The 23537-nt window shown below is 54.7% G+C and overlaps 12 protein-coding genes across 12 annotated transcripts; 6 read left to right on the top strand and 6 right to left on the bottom strand.

The window, feature by feature from the left end:
• Positions 1-1331: 1331 nt before the first annotated feature.
• Positions 1332-2902, bottom strand: F5144DRAFT_494826 (uncharacterized protein; the record flags this gene model as incomplete). Its single annotated transcript, XM_066786057.1, has 3 exons — positions 1332-2169; positions 2240-2495; positions 2572-2902. 3 exons carry the CDS (start codon positions 2900-2902, stop codon positions 1332-1334), a joined length of 1425 nt encoding a protein of 474 aa, XP_066642260.1.
• A 154-nt stretch (positions 2903-3056) lies between these two features.
• Positions 3057-4364, top strand: F5144DRAFT_580340 (uncharacterized protein). The gene is made up of 3 exons (XM_066789368.1): positions 3057-3480; positions 3551-3660; positions 3715-4364. Exons 1-3 carry the CDS (start codon positions 3191-3193, stop codon positions 4041-4043), a joined length of 729 nt encoding a protein of 242 aa, XP_066642259.1. The 5' UTR covers positions 3057-3190; the 3' UTR covers positions 4044-4364.
• Positions 4365-4543: 179 nt separating this feature from the next.
• On the top strand, positions 4544-5414 carry F5144DRAFT_492409 (uncharacterized protein; the record flags this gene model as incomplete). The annotated part of the gene is made up of 2 exons (XM_066785916.1): positions 4544-4738; positions 4803-5414. 2 exons carry the CDS (start codon positions 4544-4546, stop codon positions 5412-5414), a joined length of 807 nt encoding a protein of 268 aa, XP_066642258.1.
• A 51-nt stretch (positions 5415-5465) lies between these two features.
• On the bottom strand, positions 5466-5960 carry F5144DRAFT_327191 (uncharacterized protein). The gene has a single exon (XM_066784106.1). It carries the CDS (start codon positions 5868-5870, stop codon positions 5517-5519), a length of 354 nt encoding a protein of 117 aa, XP_066642257.1. The 5' UTR covers positions 5871-5960; the 3' UTR covers positions 5466-5516.
• Positions 5959-7851, top strand: F5144DRAFT_327192 (kinase-like domain-containing protein). The gene is made up of 2 exons (XM_066784107.1): positions 5959-6631; positions 6680-7851. The coding sequence occupies exons 1-2, from the start codon at positions 6103-6105 to the stop codon at positions 7588-7590; spliced, it is 1440 nt and encodes a 479-aa protein (XP_066642256.1). The 5' UTR covers positions 5959-6102; the 3' UTR covers positions 7591-7851.
• F5144DRAFT_594775 (uncharacterized protein) lies at positions 7754-8887 on the bottom strand (the record flags this gene model as incomplete). The annotated part of the gene is made up of 2 exons (XM_066790622.1): positions 7754-8437; positions 8558-8887. 2 exons carry the CDS (start codon positions 8885-8887, stop codon positions 7754-7756), a joined length of 1014 nt encoding a protein of 337 aa, XP_066642255.1.
• A 316-nt stretch (positions 8888-9203) lies between these two features.
• F5144DRAFT_594774 (uncharacterized protein) lies at positions 9204-10842 on the top strand (the record flags this gene model as incomplete). The annotated part of the gene is made up of 5 exons (XM_066790621.1): positions 9204-9294; positions 10077-10334; positions 10398-10444; positions 10496-10563; positions 10752-10842. 5 exons carry the CDS (start codon positions 9204-9206, stop codon positions 10840-10842), a joined length of 555 nt encoding a protein of 184 aa, XP_066642254.1.
• F5144DRAFT_516574 (guanine nucleotide binding protein, alpha subunit) lies at positions 10705-11797 on the top strand. The gene is made up of 3 exons (XM_066786628.1): positions 10705-10841; positions 10928-11186; positions 11256-11797. Exons 2-3 carry the CDS (start codon positions 10932-10934, stop codon positions 11640-11642), a joined length of 642 nt encoding a protein of 213 aa, XP_066642253.1. The 5' UTR covers positions 10705-10841; positions 10928-10931; the 3' UTR covers positions 11643-11797.
• An 80-nt stretch (positions 11798-11877) lies between these two features.
• Positions 11878-13028, bottom strand: F5144DRAFT_550100 (S-adenosyl-L-methionine-dependent methyltransferase; the record flags this gene model as incomplete). Its single annotated transcript, XM_066787618.1, has 2 exons — positions 11878-11923; positions 12124-13028. The coding sequence occupies 2 exons, from the start codon at positions 13026-13028 to the stop codon at positions 11878-11880; spliced, it is 951 nt and encodes a 316-aa protein (XP_066642252.1).
• Positions 13029-13780: 752 nt separating this feature from the next.
• F5144DRAFT_580327 (uncharacterized protein) lies at positions 13781-15279 on the top strand. Its single transcript, XM_066789367.1, has one exon. The coding sequence runs from the start codon at positions 13844-13846 to the stop codon at positions 15056-15058; it is 1215 nt and encodes a 404-aa protein (XP_066642251.1). The 5' UTR covers positions 13781-13843; the 3' UTR covers positions 15059-15279.
• F5144DRAFT_622633 (uncharacterized protein) lies at positions 15265-17806 on the bottom strand. Its single transcript, XM_066792108.1, has 6 exons — positions 17163-17806; positions 17065-17111; positions 16537-17001; positions 16311-16465; positions 15961-15969; positions 15265-15911 (listed from the first exon to the last, which is right to left on the bottom strand). Exons 1-6 carry the CDS (start codon positions 17645-17647, stop codon positions 15360-15362), a joined length of 1713 nt encoding a protein of 570 aa, XP_066642250.1. The 5' UTR covers positions 17648-17806; the 3' UTR covers positions 15265-15359.
• Positions 17807-18754: 948 nt separating this feature from the next.
• F5144DRAFT_493341 (general substrate transporter) lies at positions 18755-20515 on the bottom strand (the record flags this gene model as incomplete). Its single annotated transcript, XM_066785969.1, has 4 exons — positions 18755-19422; positions 19487-19868; positions 19946-20299; positions 20378-20515. 4 exons carry the CDS (start codon positions 20513-20515, stop codon positions 18755-18757), a joined length of 1542 nt encoding a protein of 513 aa, XP_066642249.1.
• Positions 20516-23537: the final 3022 nt, after the last annotated feature.

Here is a 23537-nt window from a genome sequence, read left to right as displayed (position 1 = left end):
CTTTCTCGAGAGCTGAAGCGCTCGAAATTAGGTACATACTTGGGGTAGTTATTTAGTTATATGTCCGTGTTTGTCGCAACTTGCAATGAATGGAACGAACGAGCCCGGGCTGCTAAAACCGACACATTTCGCACAGTATTACTGCCTACCTAAACACCAAGTGATTCGCCGATTTAGCATCTCGACTCTCCCCGCAACATCCACTCGGTGCACCATCGCCGATCGAACGCCGTAAGTTAGTTTCGTACCCCGACTGACCTGTCCCTGCGCATCATGGGTACGAAGCACTACTCGACGCTAAACAAAGTCCAAAGATGTGCACCGTCTACACCGACTACTACAGCTGCGGTCACATCCGCGTGTCTAGGACCACTCCTTGCCCTACCCCGGGTTCGTGTCAACCAGTTTACCGAGATGGGGACACGAGCACCGCGAACTGCGGCGCCACCGCCTGTAATACGCCTCCTTCGTCAGACTAGAACTCGACCGGCACATGACATTCGGACGGCCTCAAAACCATGCTCCATCACCAGTGGTTGCGGGAACAGAAGTACGGAGCGCAAACTGATGCTTTGAGTAGTCAGACATAGAACCTGATGAGATTTGGGCAATTCTCCTCTGCTGGTGGCGGTGGCGGCGGCGGCGGTGGTTCTAGCAAGAGGGCAGTCACCCGAGGGTATCTTAGGAGGATGCTGGCTGCATGATGTTTCTTCCCTTGATCGTATGTTGCTCTAGGTAGATCGAGTTCAAACAAGATTGCATGCATATGCTGCAGCAGCTAACACCGCCTCGTTGGCTTATATCGGGATGAGCTACCGGACTACGACGACGACGTACGGTGCACTAACCCACACCCCAGCCCCCTCGCCGCTGGACATAACGATGACGGTCTGCGCAACACCATTCTAGGCCTACACAACCTCTTCCCAACCTCATCACCGCTGGCAATCACTCACCCTGCAGACATCTACACCAAGCAACAAAAGAAACCGCACCATGTGCGGACTGCATCGCATGACTCGGGCGAGCCCTAAATACTTGGGGTTCGTGGAGACAAACCAATGTGCAACTGGGGAGAAAAGGTAATTCTTTAAGAGCGTCGAAGCCCCGTCTATCAGTATCAGTAATTGCGGACCAAGAAAATTACTGGAACGCGGCAACAGTGTTGTGCAGGTAAGATTCAAAGATCGTTGTCGTTGACATTTTGTCACACCTGGAGCCTTCAACGTCACCGACAAGTACGTAGTTGAGTCACACTCGCGGCAGTCTACCGATCAAGGGCTGCACAGAGATTGCAAGCTTAGCCCAAGAGATCGAAGGAAGAACAAGAACTAAAGGTTACTATTATTTTCGACGCCGCTCCCCAACACCGGCTCTTCTTCGATGTGAATACGCTTCTGGGGCCTCTCGCTCCCGATAGTGTCACCGACTGACGCTTGAGACACAAGAGTATCCCCTTCTTTTGGCGTTAGAGGCTGCGATATCTGCCTGCTCGGCCCGCCGGCAAGGCTTGACTGGGCGGCAAAAGCGAATGAGAATGCTAAACTTGGCACTTGTCCTTCATCTCGCCCCAACCTCTCCCAGCTACGTTTCGGTGAGCGCCCCCTTGGTGGCTCGTCCAACACAACGAGTCCCTGCTTGCCGCTAGTGTTATCTCCGTCGTCTGACGAGTAGCCATCACCGCTATCAGCCAGGGCGTCGCCCTCGGTCCGAGGCGATCTCTTCTTTGGGCTGACGCTCCGACTCATGGATCGTGTGGACTCAAAGACCTGAGCGCTGGACCTGACATCGAGCCCTCTCATGGTTCGGATTTCGGCCTCGCCTTTGGCCTTGTCCCACAAGCAAACGACGTATTGGAGATCGGATAGGAAGAAAGGAATGTGTTCGTCCGTGAATAAGGACCAGGCAAAGCGTGCGAAGAGGCACTCGCCGCTGATGCCGCGGATCGGCTGGGGTGAGCGGTTGTGGTACAGGCCCACGAGTTCGGGCGAGCCAGATGGCAGAAGCACATGGGTGATAAGTTCGGCAGGCTCGGATGTACATGCACCAAATCGTTTGGGCATGAAGGTGAAGCGCCGTGCCTCGAAGAGATGGTGCAAATCCTTGCGGAGGGCCAGTATGTTTTTGTCGTCGTTGATCGCTGCTACTTCTAGGGGTCGTCGGCAGTACCTACAGAATGGTTGATTGTCAGCTTTCGTTACATGTAGTTAGTCAAGCAGTGTCAAGAAACCTTACTTACCTATCCATTCTGTTCGACACGAACCAGAGCCTTTCTGCGTGAGGAACGAGATGTGCGTTCTCGACGGCATCCATATAGCCAGACAGGCGGCAAGTAATATCGCGGCCCATTGCCGCCGCTGGCCCCTTTAGAGTTGGGTGCGGCAGGACAAACTCTGGCAAGTTCAGGTTCCTCCATAGCAGCGGAAGGTCACCGTGCGGGAAGCGCCAGTGATGGAACGAGGGGACGACGGGATATTTGACTTTAGGAGCAACGGCTATGGTTAGCCAAACTGCAGTGGTTTCTAGGATAAGAAAGAAAAGAGAAATGGGGATGTGAGCTGAAATGTATACACGTTGGATCGCGTCCTTGGACGCAGAAAAAGTACTCGAGTCCGCGCAACAAGCCGTCCAGCGGGCGGCTGACTCGTTGAAGAACATCACCAGTAGCCGGGTCTTTCTTTGCAAAGTATCCATCGTCCCAATTTGTATTCGCTACGATGCAACATGCGGTCAGCACAACGTCGAAGTCGAGAGCGCACGCATCGTGACCATCTGCGGCCATAAGCACGAGAAGATCGGGAGCCGAGCTGGGGTAGGCCGGGTGTCGAAACCTCACTGTGCGCGGTTCTTCGTTTCGGGCATACGTCGCCGCTGGAGGCGTAAAAGGAGGGCGGGCAGTCATTTTATGCCTGGTTTGAAATTAAGCGGCTGGATTGAGTTCACTCGTCGCAGTCCGTAGCAGTTCGTCGCGGGTTATCGACTGGGTGTTTTCGAGGTGTGGTTAGGTACCTAGGTAGGGACTTGGTCAACCCCGCGGTCGATAAGATAAGCTAAGAAAGAGACTTGACTTCATCACCACACACCGCGAAAATCAGACACTACCTAGGACACCCATTCGTGATCGGAATAGGACTTAAGCAAATCTCTCACTGTTCTCGTCACTTTTGTTCCCAGGGAGACCGATTGCAACATGTCCGAAGCTGATGGCAGCAACTTACCGGCAGGCGCCAAATATTTCGGCCAGACCTCGCCCAGAGACCTTGCAGAGCTCGAGAGGAACGCCGCAACGGCGAGTCCGCAGCATCTGGGAAGGGCTGCGCTGCTCCTGGAACAAGCCTTGCACGGGGCAATGCCATATGCGTGGTTCGGTGGCTGGGCGATGAAGTTGAGAGGCGTGCGTCGGGACACGAGAGACATTGACCTTCTTGTCCAAGTGGGAAGTACCCAAGAAGTTAGAGCCGTTCTCCAATCTCAACCATGGTACGTCTTGTTACATTGTGCTTCATTCAAAAATGACATTTCTTTATTCCCCACCCTAACTCTGAAGCAGGGCAATTTTGTCATATCATCACGTTGGAGGAATCCAAGAGAGAATGTTTGTCAATGTTGCGGAGGCGCCGGAGGGGGGCCAGGTTGTAGGTGTGGATATTGTGCTTGCTGGTAAGTTTTGAGAATATGGATCATGGACCTATCTGACTACCTGCTGATCTAAAGGTTCTTTGTACACCCCTCCTGATCTCACAGAGGAAGGATCGGTTGAACGAATCGCCCCCGCCATCGAGACCCCACAGGGAAACGCTGTATCGGTGATCCATCTAAACTGGCAAGTCGAATGCAAGTTGTCCACTTGGATGGGAAGGAAAAAGACATCAGATTATAGAGATCTTCAGCATCTCTTTCTGAAGTATGGCGACCACATCAAAACTGTGAGCCAGTACTTGGACCTTGAGAGCCGGAAAGAGTTTTATGAGATCTACAAGGCTCATAGAACAGACGAGGGAATGCGTGCGTATATGAAGGATGTTCTTCAGTTGGAATGCTAAGGCGATGCTATCACGTGGAAACGGCAGCAAATGCGGAACAAGGCGAGGTACGAAGTATAGATGATGATATGGTGTTTGGCCGGTCAGGTTCAGTTTAGGGCTCTTAGCATTGAGGGATCACAACCCCGCCTTTCTTTATCGCTATCCACCGGATGCTGCTATAAACATTCACTTTTATTTATGAGCATTTTCATGAGAATTTGAGCTGTTAAATCCAATACCTAGCAAAAATCATTGAATTATATCTACGATATGAAACGTGGGGGCAGACAGGCAAAGCAAAGTGTGGTGATCATGATCATATTGCTCTTTGTCGACCGAGTCAGGTGAGGCGCGGACCCAGCGGCCCTTCTCAGGTCACATGATGAAACTTTTTGCTCTGAGTGGGAGAACTTAAATTGCCCGCCAAGCTCTTTGGTTCCGCAACACTTTCCTGGTTCTAAGCTTCTCCCATCAACATCAACCAGCGTCTCTTTGTCTTCAAACCACTTCCATTGGCCATGTCTTGGCAAGCCCCGGGGAAGAAACTAACATGGGCCGATTGGCCAGTTCCTGGGAATGGAGTGGAAATTAAAAACTCGCCCACCGACGAGGGCACAAATGATATACTGCGCGTTACCAAGGAACTCGAAAACCACGGTATCCCATGCTGCCTCGTTGGCATTTCTGCCTTGATTTTCTACGGCGCCCACAGGGTTCGACCGGTAAGTCGCTCGCGGTCTGTCGTTATTAAATGTAGTTGAGTACTGAGGTTACTAGGACTGGGAAATATGTGTACCGACAGAGCTGGTTGATGATGCAGCCAAGCTCCTCGGATCGAACCAATATGCCGAGGACTGGCACCCCACCGAACCCTGGCCACATTACGACACGTCTTTGGTTTGGTCGTACCACCGTTTCAAAGGCAAGAGACTCAACTACTATTTTGTGCTCGTTCCCTCGAGAGACGTACATTTGGTGTGCGACCCCGCAAATTTTACCCGTAGTGTCCGTGGCCTCCCGTATCCCAAGCTCGACGTCTTCATTCAAAGCACCTTGGACATGTACGATGACCTTCAGCTTGTCGACGTTGTGGATGGTACGGACGTGTCTGAGGAATGGGGGGAAGAACACCTGGACTTGGACGGCGATACTGATTCAAAATGGGCCGAAGACCTGAACAAGAGGGGTGCGCAGTTGGCCGGTGGTCGTTTTGGGGCTATTACTTGTTTCGCCAATGACATGCCGGTGAGCAAGCGGCGGCTGTGGCAGGAAGCTGTGCGTACGAAGGAGAGGAGACTCGACTGGACTAAACCCAAGGAGGTGTATGTTACGCAGTATCGATTTCGGGATGCGCCGGAGCCGTGGACGGTGTTGAGCGACGGCTATTAATGGAATTTCTGACTCTGCTATACCATTGAGAATAAGTTGATGCAGGCGGCGGCACGCCCTCGCAAGTGTTGGAACCGCAGAATTCGGAGTCGGACACGCAAACTAGCAAGTTCTTGTGGCGGTGGGTTGCAAACTTGCAGGAACAATGAGGACCAGGTCTCGAACCTGCTTCGCGGCTGAACTCGTGGCATCCAATGGGAGTGATTTATATGGAGGGCGGCATGTCCTGACACGGTTTGTTGGTGATAGCTGAGCGTATAACACAATCACCAACAGCGGGAATACGGCACAGCCGGCTTCCATGCTGAGATGTCGAGCAAAGCGGTTGGTTTCAGACGGGCCGTTCCAACTTACAGCCCCCCGATGTGACGGAATCTCAGCCGCCGATGGCTCAGCAACCATTGATAGGCATATTAGTGTACATGCTTGCCTCGGTGTCTTTTTTTTCGCGGGCATGTCAACTGCACTGAGCTGATGCAACAGCACCTCGCAGTCCGAATGGAGGCTTCTTCCCTCTTGCAATGGCCACCAGTCCCACGGGCGGTCTTGAAGCGGCAATGGGGCACATTGCTTGCGATACTACTCTACAGGAAGAATACACTGCAGTTGAGATCCTGTACGAACTACGATCTGGCGTCGAGATTTGTGGACTAACAACCCTTCGCTGTGTAGGAGCTGCCCAACAACCATGTCTAAAGACGATGACGCCATGTCCCCGTCCGCCGCGTCTTCGTGGTTCCGTTTTCTCCCCGTCGACCTGGGCGATACGGAAAACCTCGAGAGATACATGCCAGGCGGTTTCCATCCCACCAGCCTTGGCGATGTCTACGACGAACGGTACCGAGTGGTACACAAGCTGGGCGCCGGTGGCTTCTCTACCGTATGGCTCGCGAGGGACGAGACGGAGCAGAAATGGGTGGCCCTGAAGATCGTCGTTGTTGACCACTCAGCAGCCATCGAGACGAAGTACGCGTCTAGCCAACATGCTGCTTTGCAATGCGGCGGCCGGGCAAAATTTCCCATCGAGTATCGCCACTTCACTATCGACGGCCCAAACGGTCGCCATCTCTGCCTCGTCCTCCCTGTTTTAGGGCCATCGGCGTCTCAATTGTCTTGTTTCCTCGACTCGAGAATGGCGCCGCGGCTCGCTCGGAAGGCTGCCTACCAAGCTGTGCAGGCTCTGGCCAACCTGCACGCCCAAGGTTTCTGCCACGGAGGTGGGTTGCCCGTACTTCCAACTATGCTCAGTGGCTAACCCCCACTAGACGTGACAACGAGCAACATCGCCTTTTGCCTCTCAGATATCGATCGGTATACGGAGCACCATCTCTCCAAGCTATTTGGCGCACCCGAAAAGGCACCTCTTGAGACCGAGTCCGGCGAGGAACCAGGTCCGGAAGCGCCGCAATACATCGTGAGACCAATCGATTTTCTCGCTTCCGAGGAGAATATCATCAGTTGGGACATTCAACTACTCGACTTCGATCAGGCCTTTCCCGCCTCGTCGCCACCGCAGGATATGCTCGGCACACCAGTTGAGTTTCTGGCACCAGAGGTTGCAGTTGGCTTGAGTGCCAGTCCTGCAAGTGACGTTTGGGCTCTTGGCTGTTCCATCTACCGCCTCAGGTCGGGAGAAGGGCCCTTCTCGAGCATTGACGTTTGGACTCCACGGGACGTGGTCAGCTTCATTACCCGTACTCTCGGTGCCATCCCCGTCTCCTGGCAGCATATTTTATTCGACCACGAAGGGCAGCCGACACGAGATCCTTCACAAGACACGCCTCTTGTAAAATCGACAGACCGCCGGCCACTACGGGATTTGGTGTATAATATTTACGACAAGCCCGAGAATGGCGTCGAGACGGGCAAAATTCGGCCGGAGCACCAAGTTTGGGACGAGAACGACAACATCCCATATCCTGCATGCTTCGCGGACATGGTGTGGAAGCCCAAAGTCACCAAAATTGATAACGTCTATCTCCATGGTTATGATGACGGGACCGACGAGCTGCTCGAGGCAATGCCCAAGATTCCGGAGACTGAGGCGGCCTTGCTCCATGACCTCTTGTCTAAGATCTTTGTGTACGACCCAGCGGAGCGCATCACAGCAGGGGAGATGCTTAGCCATCCATGGTTCCATGTAGACCAGGCCGACCCGCTCCCGCATGGACATTGAACTACGGAAAGTGCGAGGAAGGAAAAGCCAGAACAAAATAGGTATCTGCTTATACCCCAAGCACCTCCTCAAATTCCATGCCCATTATTGAATTTCGTGCGAATCATGTTTGCCCCAGGAGATACTCGTTACCCTGCTCCCCAGTCTTGATCATCAGCAATCCTCATTCCTCCCCTGCCGGCTTGCGCCCCAGCTTCTCCAACATGGTTATCAGCCGTGGCCCTCTCTCCTTATGGGCTGGATGGTTGAGGAAATAGTCGGACAATGGCTCGTACTTGTTTGGAGGAGTAGGGTTACCCCATGTTGTCAGCACCCATTCAGCAGCTAATTCTCTATTGTCGAGCCAGCTCTTAGGGATCCATCTCGCCCACGGGCCATCGTGGTCGGCAAACTCGTCCCAACCAGGCACACAAGGCCAGCGGCGCTCGATAGGGGAACAGGGGAGATGGTGCGATCCCTCCAAGTATTTTGCGTGCTGTAAATACTTCTCGAAACGGTGGACGACGGCTTGGTTGAAATCAATGAGTACCACCTCACCGCCTGGTTGGACCATGACGTTCCGTGGTTCCGTATCTATGTGTGAGACCTCAGCGTCCCACCAAATCGAGATCTCGGCTTCAAACGTCTGCTTCAGAACAGCGAGTCGAAAGGTCTCATCAGGTAAGAAATCGTATCGTACGGGGCCATCCTCACTAGCTCTGAGAATCTTGTCGAATACGGTCTCGCCGGGCACGAGCTGGAGGAGGATCATGCGTACCCATCGCTGGTGGCCGGGTTGATCGGTAGCGACCGGAAAGGTCCAAGTACCATGGTACTCGGGGGCCTTGGACGCAACGGCGGGAACGGACTGGATGGTGTTATAGGCTCAACCCTCAAGTGCGTAGTCGTAATCGGCAAGCGTCATGAAGTCCCAGTTGATATGGGGATTCTCGAAGGGGTAAGAAAGGCCATCATAGATTTTGGCCACATATGGCGTGACTCTATTATGATCCAAGTATCCGGTCACCACATGGGCACCGCCTGGCCCGCTTCCGTCATCCCCGATACGCCGTAAGGTTTTCGTACCCGTGATGGTAAACTCGTGCTCATTTACATGCCCAGATGATGGCGGCGGGGCAGTTTCCATGGGCGGGTATTGGAGGGCAAATGAAACGCGTTCCCCAGGTACATCATTGGGCCAGACCGATATTTTGGGTCGGGTATTTGGTCCGTAGGCGCCGCCGAATGGTTCGGGTGGGACATGAGGCCGAATGCGGAACCGGGCACCCTTCTGGTAGAGTGTGGAGGAGTCGGCCATTGGAACTGAAGTCAAGCAGAATGGCCCTGCGGGAACGGTGGGCCGATCAGAAATGGTAGGTAGGTGGTTGTAATCGTAGTTGTCAAGGGAAGAGTGAAAAGATGAATGCCGGTGGTTTCCATTGACTTTGAACCGGAGAGCGAAACAGAGTGATAGAGAGGGAACATGAAGGAGAGGAAATACGACGAGAGATGGAGAGATATGGCGGTCACCCTCAGCTTGTCGGCGCCGGGTTCCAGCCTTTTCTTTGAGGTTTTCGTCCACGTTTATAATTATATAGTACAGGGCCAGATCTGCCTGCCCCAGTGCCTCCTCCATGTACCATTTCACGTTACCTAAACCGAGACTGTGCTCCCAACAACCAGGCAGCAGGGCCCATGCAGAGATGCCTGAGATGATATTCTCAGGCATCAAAAAACGCACAAAGGGCACTGGGGCTGAACCGAGAGGACAGCCTTGCGGTTCGCCTTTCGATTGTTCTCCGAGGCAAGTTACCTTGGACAACCATCATCCATTATCCATTGTCTTCCCTCGCTTCAAAATCCGCTTCATCTCATCCAGGTTCCCCCCGTGCCAATCTAGTAGTTACAAACTTCCAGAACAATGGCGGATCCAATCACGTATCGGTGCTGCCGCCTCCATCTCAGGGACACTTGACGTGCTCTCGAGATCCATTCTCGTGGTCAGCCAGCTCGCCGAACAATGGAAGGACTCTCAGCTTGCCTTTACCAGCCTCGAAACCCAACTGCGGGCTTTGAGAGGCGCCCTTGGCCAGATTAGGATACGGATCGAGTCGTCAGAAACCTCGGATTCTCACCCTCAGCTAACAACGGACCTCGACTCAATCATTCTCTGCTGCGAGTCACTCGTCTCGAGACTCAACTCCCATCTGGAAAGCCTTGCACGAGACTCGGCGGGGCAGCTGAAGACGCTCGGGAAACTCAGATTGATCATGGGTGGACGAAATATCCATGAGATCCAAAAGATGGTTGAGCAACAGACCAGTGCCCTGAACCTTCTTCTCGAAGCCGGCAATTGGTGTGAAATCCCCTCCAAATACCCGATCGCAGCCCTCACCGTCAATGCCGTCACAGCTAATGAGATTTAACTGCTAGCAATGCTCTTCTTGAACAGAAAAGGCTCTGTGAACTCAAAAGCACCAGGGCCGTGTTTAGAAAAGTGGAAAGAGACTCGGCCTCGTTGATAGTTCTACGGGAGGCAACTTCTTACCGTTCCGTCGCCTCGGATGCGCTCTCCAAGCTGTCATCGGTTTTCGGATTCGACAAAGAATTGTGCGGCTCGACCGTCTATGCCCGCGCATGGCGCAACAACCCAAGGAAGTCCCGGGAATGTGAAGAGGCTTCGAGGCTGATTGTACCACCACCCGAGGAACAGCAGCAGAAAGGCGAGACTCTCGGAAGCCGTGAATTCAATGTTATCCTGCTGGGTGAGTTTACAACGGTAGCCCAGCCTTGTGAAATCGGGCTAACAAGGTCCGATCAAACTCTAGGGATATCAGGATGTTCAAAAACGACGCTGTTGAAGCAGATGCAACTGGTATGGGGCCAAGATACAGAATATCCCGAGGAAAGAAGGAACGACTTCAAGCAAATAATATTCAGCAACATGTGCGAGCTCGCTGGGGCTGGAGACGAATTCGACTCCGAAGACGGCACGTTCTCGCCGCAGGTCCAGGTAGGGCCTAAGCCGATCCCCTTATCCTGAAAGTTCCGAACTTTATTGCTTGCCACAATCTCTTTGGGTTCATGTTTCTAACGTACCTACCTTAGGGGTATATCCAGGATCTTAAACGCAGCGTTTGGGAACTTAGTGGCCTTGGTGCCAGCGACGGCCTGCCACGAAGCGCTTTGCGGCCTTTCTCTGCGTTATGGTCCGACGCAGGATGGCGTAAATGGCTGTCGAGATCTCCAGACAGAAATATCCAACTTTCCTAGTAAGTTCCACTTCTTTCTTCCCTCACTCCGGTCGATTCGAGCCGCCTCGGGGCAACAGCATGGCTGAATCATGACTCGCTGTCAGCTTCATGGCAAACATGGATCGAATCTTCTCTCCGAGCTACGTACCCAGCCACCAAGACATAATCAATGCAAGAGTGCGAACAACGGGAATCTCCAAGGAGGTTTACCACTTCGACGAGCACATATACCACGTCTTCGATGTGGGCGGTGAACGTTCCGAACGCAAAAAATGGATCCATGTGTTTGAGAAAGCCGATATTGTTCTCTTTCAAGTTGCCTTGGGAGCATACGACCGTAGGCTCAGCGAAGATCATCATGCGGTAGGCATCCCACCTCTCTTATAACTAAGCCCCCCGCCATCCCCGAGCTGACAACTTTCGTCTTCCAAGAACCAACTTGCCGAATCATTGATGGTATTCGAGACCTTCATCAACAGCCCCTGGTTCACCAAATCGACAGTGCTTCTCAATTTCACCAAAGCAGACATCTTCGAGCAGAAGATAAAGCTGGGGCTGACGATGCCGCCGGAGGATGGCTTCTCCTATGAGGGCGATCCTACGGACGTCCTCGCTGTGCGGGGCATGATAACCAAGAAGTTCACAGAGGTTAACCGGAACCGCAAGAAGCTCATTGTTAGTTACATGGACGCAAGGGACACGGAACAGGCACGGAAGCTTCTGGAAGGGGTTCACGCATGTGCACGGGATCGGGTCGATCACAGCGGTGTCGACACGGATGTCGAAGGGAATGGCATTCGATCGGCTTCGACCTCCTGATGTTTTAGGTCGGCCGAGGGCGGAGAGCTTGTAACACACGTTCGTTCTGTCTGGCCAAAATCTCCATCACTTACATTCAGGAAACAAATGTCCAATGCGTAGTTCTTTATTACATCTCCTAGTAACGTTCCTGATTAATATCATTACTGACTATGGCCAATGAACGCCTTACCTCATGTCGGCACGGACATAGCTGGGGCTAATCAGGGGAGGTGGTGGTTGGTATTCTGCCGGTTCAGACGCCGAGGACCTGGACGGTGCCATAATGGGTCAACTGGAAACTTGTAGGAAGTGTTGGCTCAGTGGATATTATGGATTGCATACATGTAGCAGATGTGTTCAATTCTCATGACTTAGTGATGCCCGAGACCTATCTTCACAAGTTATTCCCCAGCAAATAAGTATACACCCGACTCCTTACTCCACGCCGTTGAAAATCCACACTACTCGCACGAGACCGCCCGACAGTCGGCCAACTCACTACTTCGTCTTGGCCCCCTCGATCGTCCCCCCGGGCTTCCTCCCCGTGACAACCACATAACGCCAATGCTCCTGGTGCAAATACCCCTGGGCGCCAGCCACAGTGTTGATAAACCAGCGCTCCAACTTAAACAGCTTGATAAAGAAGTACGGCACCGCCGCCAGCTGATAAAACAACCTCAGCATCGGTCGGATATTCGCCGAGTAATCCACCACCTCGACATCCACAAACCCAGCATCCTCCAGCATCCGCTGAAACACACCGTCGTGCGAACGCGCATTGGTCGGCATAGCGGCGTACTTGTTAACCAGGTCCATCTCGTCGGCCACCTTCTGCGGGATGTGCTCCTCCACACCAACCGCGTGGTCGTACTCGAACAGCGCTATCTTACCGCCCGGCCGCAGGATGCGGTGGAACCCGGCCAGGGCCTTCTCCGGGTCGGTGGCGTGCACAAAGGTCTCCATGGTGTAGAGCCCGTCGTGGGAGGCGTCTGCGATGGCGTTCAGGTGGTGGTAGTCCATCTTCTGGACCGTGACCTGCCCCGGGGGTAGGCGGGCGCGGGTGACGTTGCGCTGGGCTTTGGCGATGTGGTGGTCGATCAGGTCGATGGCGGTGACGCGCAGGCCGCGCCGTGCCATGTACAGCGCTACGTGGCCCACGCCGCAGCCGGCGTCGACGACTTGGGAGCCCTGGGGAAGGCCGAGCGCGAGGAAGAGTTTCTCTTCCATGGCGCGCAGGGCTTTGCCTACTGGGAAGGCCCATGATGAAGGGCTGTCGTAGTAGCCGAAGTGGCGGGTCCCTCCGAGAACGAGGCGGTATCCGATGCGGGATTCTAGGGATTCGTAGTAAGACTTGAGCAGAGGGTTTGCCTCGGGCTTGGCTGGCTTTTTATTGATAGTAGACATGACGTTTGTGTGGTTGAAAGGGACGGTGGCACGAGTGAAGGAGGCTGGGGGGTGGGTGATATGTTCAAGGTTCGAGTCCCCTTTTTCGGAAGAGTCGGGCTTGGCTGCTCGGCAATCGAGACTTTAGGTTGTTTTAAGTCTCGGCTAGAATGAATGAATAGTTGCTTGTGTATCAGGAGATCTTAGATGGCTCATTTGTCGAGTTGGTGGTTATAACGAGGAATTCCAGCAGAAAATAGGTACTCACCGGAAACGGTATGTGTGGGCTTTATGAGTAAGATGGCTGATGATCCAACAAACGCCCATGTGCCGCCCGCCCCCGGCCGACGTGACATCAAAGCCAGGGCGGTCCTGGGGATGAGCCCAGGGTCACCATCGCCGTGCCGCCCTCGCGCATCAGCCCTTCTCCATCACGGCCGACGAGATCACACTGCGGCGCTTACTGTGCACGGGGCGTTGCGCTCTTCTTTGTGAGTCGCGCAGTCGTGGTCTGCAAAGCAGCATCAGGTGCGGTTTAGGTAGTTTGGGCGGAATTAATTTGTTCTTATTGGTATTTTTATTTCTTCATCGATTCGTGTTTTTTTTTTTCTGTTTTTTGTCTTTCTTCCTTTCTTTTTTGCTCCCCCTTCTTCCCCTTTTCCTTCCCTTTTCTCCGATTTCCCTTTCCATGTCTTGGCAAAATTCACGTGCCAAGGCGTCGACCCCACACAAATGTTGCAATCACACCGCTAAGCGCGACTCAAGCGCCATCACGCGCGTTCAATGCTACCGTGGACCTTCCAGGTTCTTTGCAAACAAGCACCACCTCCGGAACCATGGAAGACCCCACCGCGGCCAGCGAATTCCGGCCCCGACCACCTCTACCACCACCGGTTCCACCCTCAGACTCCACAACCGCGACACAACAACGAACCATCGCCTTTCGGCACCCCGGGTACCCCGACTTTGGGCCGAACCTGCTCTCTTTAATCGCCGTCGATGGCGAACAGGGAATGGGAGATGGCATCGACTACGATACCGCCCTGGTCGCGTGTGGCATCGTTGCTTGCAACAATTGGTCCCAGAGCTGGTTCGGCATCAAAGACCGTTCCGGAGGTGCCACTACCTTTCGTGCCGTCTCACGACCTGAAGATGGCGTCCTGAGGGAGTCCACCTACTACTTCTTCATCAACCAGAACCAGGACGAACAATATCCTGTATTCCCCAGCTTCGACCACTGGCGCTTTCCACACCGAAACCTACCCAACCTATGGCAGGCTTTGGACATCCCCCCTTTTGTGCCGTCATCCCAAAACCTCAACCGTGACGGCGCGTTGGCCGCTGCCCTCCGCGACCAGTCATGTCGCCTCACAGCCTGGACCAACGCCACCGAGGCCTCTCACCTGATTCCCTTTGCCAGTTCCACCTGGTTTATTGTCAACAGCATGTCTCAGTACTGCCGCTTGCCCATGCGTAGGGATCCCGTCGACGATGACCGCAATCTCATCCTGCTACGCCGGGACCTGCACTTGCTTTTCGACCAGCGTCATTTCACCATCCTGCCCAAGAGGACCTCGCCTGATCCCCTCAGTAAACCCTCCCTGGTCTTTCACACATGGCAACCCCGTGGCGATCGTGAGCTCCACCACCTGTTCCACAACCGCACTCTTCAACAGCCCACCACCGGCCTCTCGGTCGAGTTCCTTCTGGCCCGCTTCGCATGGTCCATCTTTCGCGAGCAGACATACCCCTTCCTCACCGGCACTTTTGAGTACACCGTGCAACTGTTCAGCCCGGCCACGAGGGGAGTCAGGACAGAAATACGTAACAGCCTCGGCCTGTTTTCCCTCCTGCGAGTCTTGCCGTTGCGCACCTTCAACCACCCCGTCAGCGCCGGGGAACCGAAAGTAGCCCTTGTCGATGCTGACAGCGAGTCGGAGGAGGAGGATGACTTCGATAGCGACGAGGAGGAGGAGGACGAGCCACCACGCGGCCGTTCGAGGGAGCGAAAGCCCATGTGTATGGGCAACCCCAGCATGACAGGTTTCTGAACGTTTTGTAGTCATTGGTATTTCTTGTGTTGTCCTTCCATCCTCATCGCCCGCTTCGCCTTCCCCAAGTCACACTTTTCCAGTTGGTATACAGAGTTGGAACAGAAATACGCCCGAGGTTGGGCTCCTTTATGCAGCGCCCGAAGCCTCGGGCGAAAACTTTAGGTTAGCTTCATAACTTCATAATTAGCATCAAATTTAATTACTTTTCAAAGGGCCGTAACAACTCGTCGTCCATTATAAATGTTGGGCTTTAACCAGTTTGCACGTGCTGTTGTACATTAGTGGTGAGACGCCTGGCCTATCCGGTCTGAAGACTCACCGCTCCCCTCCCTTCCGTTGTTGCCGCCCGCTCTAACTCGTCCAGCCCGTCCCTCTTGCTACCTCTCCCGGTTTCCGCCCCTTCCCGGAACGCGAAGCTGTTATATCTAGCCGCACCTCCCTGCCCACTGCCCGCAGACGAAACAGCTATCACCCGTATCCTCCTCCTCCTCAGCTCCCTCGCCACGCCGAACGAAGACGACACGGCCGTCCTCCGCCCCCTAGCCCTACCCAGCTCCCGCATCGCCCTCAGCCCATCCCCGCCGCCCTCTCCCACTCTCTCCCCATCTCCCCCGCCCGCGCGCCCCTCAACCCCAAACCTCGCCGCCACATCCACCTCCACAAACCCACTCGACCCGGGCACCCCCTCCCTCCTGACCACCATCCCCCCAATCACCGCCCCCACCCCCACCACCACCACCCCCACCGACGCAAAATACACCCACACCACCCACCGCAACGCCAACAACCTCGTCGTCGACCTCCCCCGCACCGCCGTGGTACTCATATCCCCCGGCAGCGCGAACCGCCCCTCCCACCCCGTCAACACCACCTTTTCGTCCCCTCCACCCCCTCGATACGCCGGCACGCTGTAGTTGGCGTACTGCAGGCAGGTGACGACAAATTGCTGCGGGATGGCGAGGAAGTTGCGCAGGTGCGCGCGCGGCGTGTGCGTGTCGTCGGGGAACACGTCGTCGTACAGTCGGAGGAGCCAGGTTGTCGCGTAGGTGAGCGCGTCGGTTAGGGCGCGGTCGGTGGTGGGTTTGTCGGTGGTGTGTGGAGTGGGGGAGGGTTGGGAGGGGTTGTTGTTGTTGTTGTTGTCGGGGGGAGGGGGTGAGGGTGAGAGGGGGGGCTGGAAGATCTTGGACCAGATGGCGAGGTAGGTTGAGGCGTTGAGGGTTTCGGGGTGGGGGGGGGAGGTGGGGGTGACGTGGAGGATGGAGAAGTCGACGCCGTTGTAGGCGGTGGTGGCGTACTGTTTGTAGCGTGTCATGAGAAGCTTTTTGGGGAGGGCGTTGGTGAGCCAGGTCGTGTTGGTGCTGCAGGAGTTGGTTTGGTAGAGCGGTGTTGGGCACGCTGCCCAGCCTGGGTGAAGGGTTTGTGGTTAGCATCACCGAAACAACAGCTTGGAGAGGTCTGGGGGGAATTCAACTCACCGACTGCCAGCGACCCGTTGACCGGCCGGATGCAGACCTGCAGGGTGTCGTTGAGGTGCTGTCCGTACAGGCGGCACTCGTCTGCCCGGTCAAAGTCGAAGCTGGCTGGAAGGGCGTCATAACGCAACAATATGCCCGGTGCGTTGTGGATTTGGATTGTATCAGACCCCCGGAATGCTCCCCCTTCCAAGAGCGTCATGTTCAGATACGGACCCAGTTTGCGAGCCGTCTCGATCCCGCCTGGAAGGAAGACCGAGGTACAATTCTCCCCACATCCGTCTATCGGCATGGAAACGGCGTACTTTGGGACGTCCAGAAGAGTCGGTATCCAAGACACAAAGAACACGCCGATATAGGACGCCGGAACTAGCGCAAGTAGGGTGTCGTCAAGGGGCACCCCTGATCCTGCGAATACCGGTATCCTTTCGGCTGTCTCCTGGAAGTAGTACACAAACTCGGCTTTGTCTGCGCCGCGTGGTCAGATAAGATGTAGACAGGCAATATAGTTCAAGTAGTTAAAACACCAACATTTTAGGATGGACCCAAAATAGAGCCCAAATAGGGGTAGTAATAGCCTTGAGTCAGAGTCAGTTGACGGCAAAGGAAGTTTCAAATACGGATCTGACCTGATCAGTCCAATACCCACACCCGACAGTTTGGTAATAGTCAAGAAAAAGACGGCAACCCATTGAGTAGAACTACCCAGTTGGAAAAAGGTGGTAGCCGAGACGCCGGCGAATCTCGCTGCCAGCTGCCAGCGGAGGACGTCGAAAACTCCGAGGATCAGTACATCAACCATGTTTGCGAGCACTTGGGAGAGAATGGAGACGACCAGATTGGTATCCGACGCAGACGGTAGAAGGCTGCCAATGCGTGGGTTGCTGCTGAGCAGCGTCTTGTAGATGTAGACGGCGTATAAGATGGCGAATATGGCCATGAAAGTCCACAAGAGCACCAATGGCCAAATCTCCTTTATCCTAGCGCTTTTCTTGGGGCTTCCATCCAGCTTCCGTGTTTCCTCCGGCGTTTGGAAGGGCGGCGATACACAAGTGACAACTGGTTCAGCGAACTGATAATCGCGGGCGGACTTCATCTTTTCTCGCCGCTCCATAACTTCTGGGGCAGAGCCTTCAACATGAGGTAGAATATTTTGTGCTTATCCTCTCTTGGGCGGCGGGATCATGGTGGTTGTCTGGGATCGGATCCAAAAGCTACGTCGCGTGAGGGCTCAACTCTACTTATATGCTCTGGGGCTACCACGGAAGCGAGGTGACATCGAAAGAGGAACTCCGTCTTGGTACCTGGCCTCCCATCTCGTACTAATTTAAACGGCACCGCGTTGCGCCAGGCAATTAATCAGCCATGCAGCCTATCGGGTAACACAAGTTATCACAATGTGCCCGCCAGCCGCCTCAGCTTTCATTTCATCGCCATACGTGCCGCAGGCTTCGGAATATCAAGGTAGGAGTGCAGATTGTGTTGGCCAGTAAGGAATTCCGCTAAGGCAGAATAATAGAATACACGGACTGCAGTTGACACCTGCAGCATGGGGAAACCACGGCACACATCAGGCACATGTAGGTGTTGTAGTAACATATGTTACTAAAACAACAAGTATTATCATTAAAGAACACAACCCCCATCATTACATGTGACGTGGCGATAGATCACAGAATGATAGATCATGCTGGTTGAGCTGGCGCACAGACTTGCTTCCATGAACGACATAACCGTGGCACTTCAGAACGTCATCCCCAGTCCGCGCGTTTAAGCCATGACGATATATATAAGCGTGTTTATTCCCACAGCAATGCTGGCCTTGGATGAACCAACACATGTAGGGCACTACAATCAAGGCCCACAGCCCACGGCGGTGACAGCAATTATAGGACTCTTGGTCCGATGCTGCAAAGCTGACGAGATGGATTTGGAACCGTTGTAGGCAGCATGATGTCCTGTTCCATCTACACCACAATAGGACTACCTAGTTAGGTATTTGCAGGCTTGCAGCTGCCATCACTATCAAACAATACTGTTTCCTCTCTTTAATATCTCCAAAACCATTCCTGCCGATACCAAACGCCAGACTGTCGGGGTCCCCCCTCCAGACGGGCACATCAAGCCTTCTCCTCGGCATGTTGAACCTTGATGTCACTCATCGCCTGCAGAAAACATCAACCATTAGCACAATCCCTAAACAGCCATCCCCCACAGCAGTTCAGGTACACACCTTCTCATTTTCGGACGAAGCCGGCCTCTCCCCATCCTTAGCCTGCACAGCCGCAGCAGCAGTATGCCCCACACAGACATGCTTCCTAAACTTGCGCGCGGGCAGTCTCGCCTCGAACATCTCGTCAATCTCCTCGAGCGTGCGCCCCTTGGTCTCGGGCAAGAACAGCCAGACCCACGTCGCGGCAATGACGCACGACGGGAACCAGATGAAGCCGTACTGCGGGCCCCAGTTGAGCGACTCCGGGTTGATGAAGTAGGGGGCGGTGAAGGTGGTCAGCCACGCAAAGAAGAAGCCCACGGCGGCGGCCAGGCCGAAGGTGTAGCTGCGCAGGCGCTGGGAGGGGATCTCGCCGCCGACGAGCCAGGCGTAGGTGGCGATCATGCCGTTGTAGCTCATCATGTAGATGCAGGTGAAGCCGACGAGGACCTGGCCCGTGGAGGTGGTGCCGGGGTGGGTCTTGTAGACGATGGCGATGATGAGCTGAAAGAGGCCGCAGAGGGCGAGGCCTGTCATGATGATGACGCGCCGGCGGCCGTAGCGGACCACGATGAGCGAGTTGAACAGGATGGCGAGGATGCCCATGGCGCTGAGGATGTTGCTCATGCCGAAGGGGTTGGCGACCTTGGACATGCCGAGGAAGTAGGCCTTGTAAGCTGTTGGGAGAGAGTGGGAGTTAGCTCTGGATGGGCGTCGCAGGTGATAGCAAAGGGGGCCTACCAATGATAAACATGGACCCGGATGCGGCCTGCAGGGTGACGGCGCACACGGCGAGGGCAGTCCGCCGCCTGTCGATGGGGTTGGTGAACATGTCCATGACGGAAACACTACCAGCGAGCTCCATCTCTCGGTCGATGGCCGCCTTAATCTCGGAGGCCTCAACGTCGGGGTCGGCGTCCACGGGGCGCAGCCAACGCAGCGACTTGACGCCCTCGTCATACCGGCCGGTAAGGATCAGCCAGCGGGGGGATTCGGGGATGAAGAAGAGGGCGACGGCCATGATGGCGGGGACAATGTAGATCATGCCGAGCGGGATGAGGTAGGCGGACTTGTCGGGCCGGCTGGCGGTGGCCCAATCGATAATGGTACCGATGAGGGTGCCCTGGAGGGGTGGGTAGGTTAGTTACCCCTGATTCTAGAATCCCTAGTAATAAAACCCCCAGCACAAAGACAACTTACAAAAGATGTGAAAAACTGGAAGGCGGTGAGAAACCATCCGCGATACCGTGCCGGGCTGCTCTCCTGGATGTACAGCTGCGAGAATGTCATGAAGTAGCCGTTCGCCAACCCGATGATGAATCTGCCAGCGTAGAGCGCGCCAATGTGTTCGGTGGCCATCATCATAATGTTGGCAACGCAGCAACCAAGGCAGGCAATCCAGAGGCACTGCCGTCGGCTAACATATGTCGCCACGAGGCCAGCTGTCCCAGAGCTGATGAATGCGCCGAGCGTCATGAGGGAGGAGATAAGCTGTTGTCGGACCGTGTCAAGGTTCCATCCGAGCGGTGTGCCGGGTGCTTCGTGGCCGTAGATCTGTATGAAGAAGCGGTGTCAACATCCATGTGCCATGCGCCTTTCCACTTCTGAAAGAATGAGAAGTCCGTCGCGCACCTCGAGGAAGCCACGCATGGCCTGCAAGCCGCCGATGAGACCAAAGTCGACGCCATACTGGAACGGCGAGAGCACAATGATGCCACAGGCGACGAAGCACTTCCAGTGGTCTTTCCACGTCTCGTCCTTAGGCGCCATCCCGTGAAGTTGAGGGCGAGATGGTCTGGTGGTGTTTGGGTTGCGATCCTCGGGGAATACAGCTCAGAGCCTCAGACAATGCAGGACGGCAAGGATGGAAACAAAAAGAGGAAGGCCCCTGGTTGATGTACTACAACGTTGTTCATATATCCCCATCTGGCCTTTTTTCCTGGCAATTAATCTGGGCTAGACCCATCCGCATGCCTGTTCCCACGCCGAACTCCATTCTCCAATCTGGGGAAGCAAGCAAATGCCGACCAAGCTGGGGTGTCACGAGCTATTAGCGGATACCCTGCTCATGCGGAGAAGGGGGCAGGGAAACAAACACTATCGATGGGGAACGAGGATCGCTTCGGACTCTAGGCTGTTGGAGAAGAGTGTGCCGGATCAATCGCCAAGAAGACAAGAAAGAAAGCGGGGAAGACCAACGCTCCAACACTCCAACGGTCGAGCTGTCATCCTGGTTCAACCCCAGATTGTTGTGGAGAGGCACCGTCGTACTGGATCTATCGAGGGGCGAGTTGACCTGTCGGCAGTAAAGGCTGAAAAGAAAGATTAATACCGTCGACAGACGGAGGTAACTCATGCTGCACATTACCCCCTGTTCTTGTCATCCGGTCTGCCGTCATTGGACGATCCAGGTTGCCGTGCATTGTAGGGTAACATCTCCCGCATCTTCCATCAGGGAAGCTAGCCTGATATGAGCAAGGAAGCCATTGGACCCCAAATGTCTCCATCTCGGCAGCTTGTCCGACCACATGCGGCGATGCGGATCTGCTTCTCGCCCGATCCCCCATGGACCACCTGCACTGTGCAACACAACATTACCCGGGTGCCTGGGACACATGGATCTCATGCCCACCAGTCCAGGACGAGGATAGTCTTCCGGCCGAGACAGAGGCAGAGGGGGCTTGTGCAAGCTAGCCTACCCGACGACGAGGGTCTGGACCCTGCCATTGCTGTGCGACGGCGGCTTGCGGGCAACGTTTCGGGGGGCAGATATCGGGCCGAAATCTGGCTCCGAATCGTCAAGAACGGTTTAGCGTGAGAGCATGATAGCGTGAAAGACGCGTTCGCATCCAGACAACCTCGGAAGTTGCTCAGTTGCTAACTTTCTCTTGAACAACAATCATCGGATTCATACCTCCAGATTCGAATTTGTTCGAGAGATTTGTCGCCGAACATGGAATGTGCAACCGGCCGCAGAATCACTAGCGGGCTACTTCGTACCTAGCATCGGTTCGATGCAAGTTGACTCTGTTTGGGATGAGTTCGCTTCCGACGTGCCACGCCCCGACGGCGTCACCGACTTGACGACCATGTGTCGAACCACCCTTGCATCGAACCCTGACAAATTCTACGACCCTCCACCGTTCCGATAGCCTCGAAAGATAGCGGAGTGAAATCATCGATACGGGCCTGCTTATGTTTCCCCCGAAGTGATGGAACACGGATTCACTACTGCCTCTTGGGGCAACAGGCGAAACAATACAGATGATTGGGACATGCATCTTGCCGGCAATGGCCAAACACAATTAGAGGACCGGGAAAAAAACAGAGACCGGACTGCTCTTCAGTTAGGTCCCAGCTTATCCCCTCCCTCCAGTCTCTTTCCTTTCGAGCTAGGTAGTACGGGGTCCAGGGGCCTCTGCTCGCCTTGCCAGCAGAGAATCTTCTCGGTGAGGGTGCTCTCGGAATTTAGGGGGATTAGATCATTACCTATACCATGCAACTTGACGCATGGCTCTCACCGTCCCGGCCGTCTGTTATCACTTAGGAGCGGCAAACCGCTGCATCCAGCTCTCGGCCGAAGATGCCGGTCGGCGGGAGAGGGCAACGGAGGAGCCGCCTGCCATGCTTCTGGGTTTAGAGTCACACAGTGACCCTGACATGCGTCCGTTGTGGCTAGCACACTCGAAACCATTAAAGATTGAGCACTGATACAGCCCTGTCTGCCGGAAGCTTTGCAGGCAATGAATGTTACACGGCATATAGATGAAACCTCAACCCGCCTTGGGCTTATTGCGCCCCGGACAGCAAACCCTGAGGCCTAGTGGTTGAGTTTATCACATCCATGGGACGGGCTTGCCTCTCAGATTGTCTCTTCGCTGCTCCATCCATCCACAGCGCGACTTCTTCTCGAAGATGGCACCATGGACAACCTTGGTTACCCACTTTGTGCACTTGAACCTTGAAATGACGCATTTGGCAGGGAAGCGGTGATACAGACTACAGAGTGGGAAGAAGTAACTGTACATACAAGCGATGGCGCTCTTTGTAAGAGGCTTACATGAACCACACACCAAGCATCCGATGTGTCTGTCGCGCCGAGTTGGTACAGGATCAAGCACCACTCTCGATTTGGCCCCGGAGGACATGGGACATCATACCGAGGGTACTCCCAGGTCGGAATTCGAATGGTGATAGTGGCAAGGCGGACGTGTTTCAGACAAGACGGCGGGGCACCACCGCAACAAACGCGTTCCCTGTTCACATGTCATTCGTGTAACCCACGCCCAAGTCGGCCGTTCCTTGCATAATGGAGCCGCCACACGTGAGTGACTGCCTCCGTGCAAGCCTACCTACTTAGAGAAGCGGCTAGACGGAAACGAAGCTTCAGGGGAACTGCATACGCAGATGGGTGGGCGGGCGTGTGCCATGTGGGTTCCCACACGGGTAACACGACCACGATGCAAGTCCAGTACAAAGCTACAACCAAGGGGCACAGATGAAGGGGCCAGCGTGGGCGATGATCCTGTTCCTGACGTCAAACGAGAACACAGCCACCCAACACATGTCGGCCGAGGTTATACATTCTGCTACCAGGGGCATATTTCACAATGCCACTCGACCCTGTTCCCCCAGTACACCAGAGCAAGTACGCCTTCCATGAGTCTTCGATCCCCTTCTTTTTCCCGTCAGACCTGCGGCATATTTGGTTGGGCTTGGATCGCCATCATGTCACTTATGGCCAGACCTTTCATCTGCCTGGGTCCCTCACAAAGCCGCCACACCTACTCCC

The sequence above is a fragment of the Chaetomium tenue genome (assembly GCF_020726465.1).
Source record: "Chaetomium tenue strain MPI-SDFR-AT-0079 chromosome Unknown F5144scaffold_5, whole genome shotgun sequence".
Lineage (NCBI taxonomy): Eukaryota > Fungi > Ascomycota > Sordariomycetes > Sordariales > Chaetomiaceae > Chaetomium > Chaetomium tenue.
The sequence above is the reverse complement of the archived record's forward strand: the minus strand, read 5'-3'. Positions and strand labels throughout refer to the sequence as shown.

Bases quoted from the DNA above. Each gene is read 5' to 3' on its own strand.
- F5144DRAFT_327192 (XM_066784107.1), top strand. From the start codon at position 6,103: ATGTCTAAAGACGATGACGCCATGTCCCCGTCCGCCGCGTCTTCGTGG. The intron at 6,632-6,679 runs GTGGGTTGCCCG...AACCCCCACTAG, and splicing joins CCAAGGTTTCTGCCACGGAG to ACGTGACAACGAGCAACATC.
- F5144DRAFT_327191 (XM_066784106.1), bottom strand. From the start codon at position 5,870: ATGCCCGCGAAAAAAAAGACACCGAGGCAAGCATGTACACTAATATGC.
- F5144DRAFT_580340 (XM_066789368.1), top strand. From the start codon at position 3,191: ATGTCCGAAGCTGATGGCAGCAACTTACCGGCAGGCGCCAAATATTTC. The intron at 3,481-3,550 runs GTACGTCTTGTT...ACTCTGAAGCAG, and splicing joins GTTCTCCAATCTCAACCATG to GGCAATTTTGTCATATCATC. The intron at 3,661-3,714 runs GTAAGTTTTGAG...GCTGATCTAAAG, and splicing joins TGTGGATATTGTGCTTGCTG to GTTCTTTGTACACCCCTCCT.
- F5144DRAFT_622633 (XM_066792108.1), bottom strand. From the start codon at position 17,647: ATGGAGCGGCGAGAAAAGATGAAGTCCGCCCGCGATTATCAGTTCGCT. The intron at 17,002-17,064 runs GTTGGTGTTTTA...CACGCGGCGCAG, and splicing joins TTTTGGGTCCATCCTAAAAT to ACAAAGCCGAGTTTGTGTAC. The intron at 16,466-16,536 runs GTGAGTTGAATT...CCCTTCACCCAG, and splicing joins CAACGGGTCGCTGGCAGTCG to GCTGGGCAGCGTGCCCAACA.
- F5144DRAFT_580327 (XM_066789367.1), top strand. From the start codon at position 13,844: ATGGAAGACCCCACCGCGGCCAGCGAATTCCGGCCCCGACCACCTCTA.
- F5144DRAFT_516574 (XM_066786628.1), top strand. From the start codon at position 10,932: ATGGCAAACATGGATCGAATCTTCTCTCCGAGCTACGTACCCAGCCAC. The intron at 11,187-11,255 runs GTAGGCATCCCA...TCGTCTTCCAAG, and splicing joins TCAGCGAAGATCATCATGCG to AACCAACTTGCCGAATCATT.